At 42.3% G+C, this 5,000-nt stretch overlaps 1 protein-coding gene across 1 annotated transcript in view; it reads right to left on the bottom strand.

Annotated features, from left to right (window-relative positions):
* Positions 1-5,000, bottom strand: part of nompC (no mechanoreceptor potential C) — a 165,431-nt gene that overhangs the window by 8,938 nt on the left and 151,493 nt on the right. The window contains exons 25-28 of the mRNA XM_070142222.1: positions 3,693-3,823; positions 2,920-3,069; positions 1,610-1,801; positions 14-264 (exon numbers count right to left, since the gene is read on the bottom strand). Of these exons, the coding sequence (XP_069998323.1) occupies positions 14-264; positions 1,610-1,801; positions 2,920-3,069; positions 3,693-3,823 (724 nt within the window). The remainder of the gene's footprint in view (positions 1-13; positions 265-1,609; positions 1,802-2,919; positions 3,070-3,692; positions 3,824-5,000) is intronic.

Raw genomic sequence — 5,000 nt, 5'->3', positions numbered from 1 at the left:
ACCCGAAACTCACCTGACGGAGGATACCCGGTGCCGACCTGCGTGTTGTTGAGCTCCGTGTAGATCGGCCGAATCGGGTTGTAGATGGCGGCCACGTAGAGCGAGAAACCGAACACGAAGATGATGAGGATGACCAAGAACATGCCCAGGTCGACCATGAGCTTCCCGATGATGACTGCCCACGGCCCGAACAGGTGGTGGAAGGACAGGAAGTCGAGGAGCTGCACGGAGGCTAGGAGCATGGCCAGGGCGAGGAGGTTGTTCCTGTGGGAGGACGGGGGAGGGGAGGGAGGTGGGGAGGGGTATGGGGAGGAGGGAGGGGTGTGTGGTTAGGGATGCGATTTTGTGTGTTATGTGTGGGTGTTTTTCTGTATTGCTTTTCTGTAGGCAGTTTGGTAGTTGTTTTTTGCTATTGTTATAATGATAATGATAGTAATCATTATTATAATTATCATCGTTAATAATATTATCATTATCATTATTATCATTTTCATTATCAGTATCATAATCATCATCATTATTATCACCATTACTATTCTCAACATTTTTATTATCATTATCATAATTATTGTTTGTATTACTGTTTGTCATCATCACCATCATCATTACTACCTTAATAATTGTCATTGTTATCATTAATTTTATTATTTTCATCGTGTTCATTATCACCATTATGATCATCATTATCATGATCATCAACATTATCATCTTTATTACTGCTGTTATCATTATCAATATTTAAATTGTTCTTTGATATATGGTGATTATTATCATTTTCTTTATCATTATCAGTATTATAATCAAAATTATTGCCATACCAATCATTTTCACTTTTATCATCATTTTCCTTTTTCAAATCATTAAGCCCCCTCCCACCCCTCCTCTTCCTACCCCTCCCTCCTCTCCATCTCGTAAATCCCCTCAACTTCCCCAACCTCCCTTCCCCATCTTCTCTCTCTCCCTTATCCTTATCCTCCTCATTCATCCTTCCGCCTCCCTCTCTACTTCCTTTCCTTTCCATCTCCATTCTCCGTTCATCCCTATTATCCTCCCCCACTTTGTCATTCTCTTGTTCCTCTTACTCCTCCCATTCTGCACCCCCCCCCCCTTGCATTTCCCTTTCTCTTTCTCTCTCCATCTTCGCTTCTCCCTCCCCTTCCCTTTTCTTCACCTCCCTGCTTTTCCCTTTCCTCTGTTGCTCTTTCCCTCTCTCCCTTCTCTCCCTTTCCCCAACCCTCTCCCTTTTCCCCCACCCCGTCTCCCATTCCTGTCTACCATCTCCCTCGTCCTCCACCTCCCCCACCATCCTTGTGTCCTTCCTCCCTTTCTCCCCCACGTTTCCCCCCTTCCTTGTCTACCCTCTCCCTTCCCCCCCACACCGTCTCCCCTCCCTGTCTACTCTCGCCCTTCTTCCCCAACGTTCCCCCCACCCCGTCTCCGCTCCCTTTCTCCCCTAGCTTCTCACTTCCCCCTTTCTCCCCCACCTTCCCCCCACCCCGTCTCGCCTCCATGTCTACCCTCTCCCTTCTACCCCACCTTCCCCTCCCCTACCCCGTCTCCGCTCCCTCCCCCACCCCACCAACCTTCTCCCTCCTCCCTTCTCCCTCACCTAATATAGAGCATGTCGAGCAGCAAGTCCGTCTCGCCCAGGTAGAAGAACCCGATGAGGTGGACGAGGACGCCGAAGCCAGAGAACACCAACACGAACACCTTGATCCACCCCAGGCCGGCTATGTCCCCTGGGTTGGTCAGCTCCATCACCAGGTTCCCGCTCAGCCACAGGAGAAGCATCCATTCGTACCTGGGGGGGGGGGGGTGGAGGGGGGGGACTATGAGAAACAAGTAAGGAAAAAATAATACATTTCTCTCTTTCTCTTTCTTTCTCTCTCTCTCTCTCTCTCTCTCTCTCTCTCTCTCTCTCTCTCTCTCTCTCTCTCTTTCTTTCTTTCTTTCTTTCTCTCTCTCTCTTTCTCTCTCTCTCTCTCTCTCTCTCTCTCTCTCTCCTCAATACCTAAAGAGCAAGGAGGTATTTCTTTCTTCTTTTCCTTCTTCAATAATTCGTACGAAGGAGAAAAGAAAGGGGGAATTATGAGAAACAAGTAAATTATTTCTTTTTCATCTTCTTAGAGAAAAGCCAGGAATTATTAGAAATCAGTAGGCATTTGTTTTTCTCTTCTCCCTTTTTTTAATAATTCGTAACTGCAAAAGGGATAGACATCATATAGATAAATAAACACGATGCTTTTGGGGGGATCATTAAGCCTTTCTTTATTATAAATTTATTGGTTTATTTGTTATTGATTATTGTTGATGGTACTATTCTTGAGGGGTGAGAAGAAAATTAATTTACAAACAAATGAACTAAAATGTACGCTGGTTTACTTGTTTACACTAGTTTTTATTTCTCTTTGTTGTTTTTTGCTGTTGCTGTTCTTGTTGTGGGTTTTACTTGCTGTATCGTCCTTTCATTTTATTTTAACTCTGCTTTGTACTAAAAGAAGATACCAGTTTCCATTCAAATCCTGTTCCATATATAACCCCGAAACTCTGAATATCTTTATTATCAGGCCAACAGCAGTACAAACAAAAAATAAAATGCAGATATAAACAATAACACACACATAATCAACACTCACACATAAACGCATATATAAGCAACAACACACATATAAACACACGCATATAAACAACAATACACGGATATAAACAACACAATCAAAACATCACACATACAAACAGCAAAACCAATATAAATAAACACATATAAAGCACACAAATATAAACAACACACATACAAAGAGCAAAACCAATATAAACAAGCACCTAAACAAATACAAACAACAACACACAAATACAAACAACGACACATACAAACAAAAAACGCACGTAAACAACAAAACACAAACAGCCTAGGCCTACCAGTTAGGCATTAGGCTCGTATTCTCCCATATCGGACTAAGAGGGGTGACTGTAGTAATTATCATGAGGAGCAGCATATAGACGTGGGAGACCAGATAGGCGAGGAACTTAACGATGGGGACTTCGTTATACATGTGTCCGAGAGGCATGCTGAGAAGGGGAAAAGAGGTCCATTAATACCATTAATAATGTAATACTGATATGTTTCGTTGTCAAAAAAAAACATTAATAAACATTACTCTCAGTTAGCATTGACAAACTTTGTTTTTATAAGTATAGATAAACAATGAAATAAACCGTCCTTTATTAATGTTCAAGAGAAGAGCTCGAAATAGATAAACTCAAGAAACGCTAAGAGTATTCCTTAATAAAGAAAATTAGATTTCGTTGATATTACTATTACTTCATCTAGGCTTAACGTATATGACTGTTAGAATTCCATGAGTAAAGATTAGAACAGAGAGTAAAGATAAGAGATCTATAGGTAAACTAAAAGCTAGATATAAACCCATAAAAAAGAGAAGGGAGAGAGAGAGAGAGAGAGAGAAAGAGAGAAAGAGAGAGAGAGAGAGAGAGAGAGAGAGAGAGAGAGAGAAAAATTAAGAGGAGAGAGAGAGAGAGAGAGAAAGAGAAATATTAAGAGAAAGAATAATAGAAAGACAAGGAGAAAGAATAAGAGAAAGAGAAAGAGAAAAAGGAAGAGAAAGAGAAAGAGAAAGAGAAAAAGAAAGAGAAAGAAAAAGAGAAAAAGAGAGAACAGAAAACGGCCTCACCTAAAGAAAATCCAGACGGGAGGCAGGAGTAGAAAAGCGAAGAAAACGGCGCTCATCTTCCAGTTGGGCCAGTCCAGGCTGCCCATCCACACGTCGGTGAGGTAGCGCTGCACGGCCGGGTGGGCGATCACCTGGGGGAATACACAAGGGGAACGGCCGGTTGGGGTTTAGACATACACAAGGGGAAGGGCCGGTTGGGGTTTAGACATATACAAGGGGAAGGGGCAGGCGGGGGTTAGACACAGGATTATTTTCAAGACGTTTTGTTGATGGGGTGGGGATTGTAGTGGGGTTATCGTGGGGGTGAGAGTTGTTATTCCTTTTTTTTCTTTTTTTTGCTTGTCGTTCCCAGGTGGGGGCGATTACCTGGGGGAATACACAAGGGGAAGGGGTAGGCGGGGGTTAGACACAGGATTATTTTCAAGACGTTTTGTTGATGGGGTGGGGATTGTAATGGGGTTATCGTGGGGGTGAGAGTTGTTATTATTTTTTATTCTCTTTTTTTTTCTTTTTTTTTTTTGCTTGTTGTTCCCAGGTGGGGGTGATTACCTGGGGGAATATACAAGGGGAAGGACCGGTTGGGGGTCAGACATAGGGTTATATCCACGAGGATTTGTCGCAAGGGGGGGGGGGAGGGAGGATCGCAATGGAACTGTTAGTGTGTTTTTGTTTGTCTATGACAGCTGGGCGATTACCCCGAGGAATACGCATGGGGATTTAGACACTAAAGAGCATGTATCTTTTATGAGATTGATTTTGGGTTTGTCACTGTGTGCTTTGGTTCTTCTTTGTGCATTCCCCCAGGCGGGCAATCCCCTGGAGGAATATATCATGGGGAATTAGTTACAGGGACCAGGACGTAGACACAAGGATGGTTTATTTTCGTATTTAATTGTATGGTAGTAATGACGAGATTACTAAAAACTAATTAAACAAACTAGCCAAAACCTTGAATAACCAAATACTTAATTATGATGATCCATTGATTGGAAAATGTGGTTCTTTTGGGGGGGAAATAAAAACAGTATCGAAGTCTTAACACGATTAAATCCCAGAATTTCGATATTCTCTCATTCATCTTCTTCCAAACTTACTTTTAGTAGATGTTTTCCTTAACTTCTCTTCCCCTTTTCTTGTCATATTTTTTTTGCATCTTAGCTTCTTTCTAGTTTCCTCATCTCCTTTACATCTCTTCTTATTTTCCCCTCGTATCCTCATCTTCACTTCTTCCCTGTTTTCCCTTCTGAACTTCCCCCTTCATTTCTCTTCCTATCCGTCTCAACTTCTTTCCTAATTTCCTCACCTCCT

Source organism: Penaeus vannamei, chromosome 29 (genome assembly GCF_042767895.1).
Source record: "Penaeus vannamei isolate JL-2024 chromosome 29, ASM4276789v1, whole genome shotgun sequence".
NCBI lineage: Eukaryota > Metazoa > Arthropoda > Malacostraca > Decapoda > Penaeidae > Penaeus > Penaeus vannamei.
Note: the sequence above shows the minus strand (reverse complement) of the source record. Positions and strands in the feature narration are given on the sequence as shown.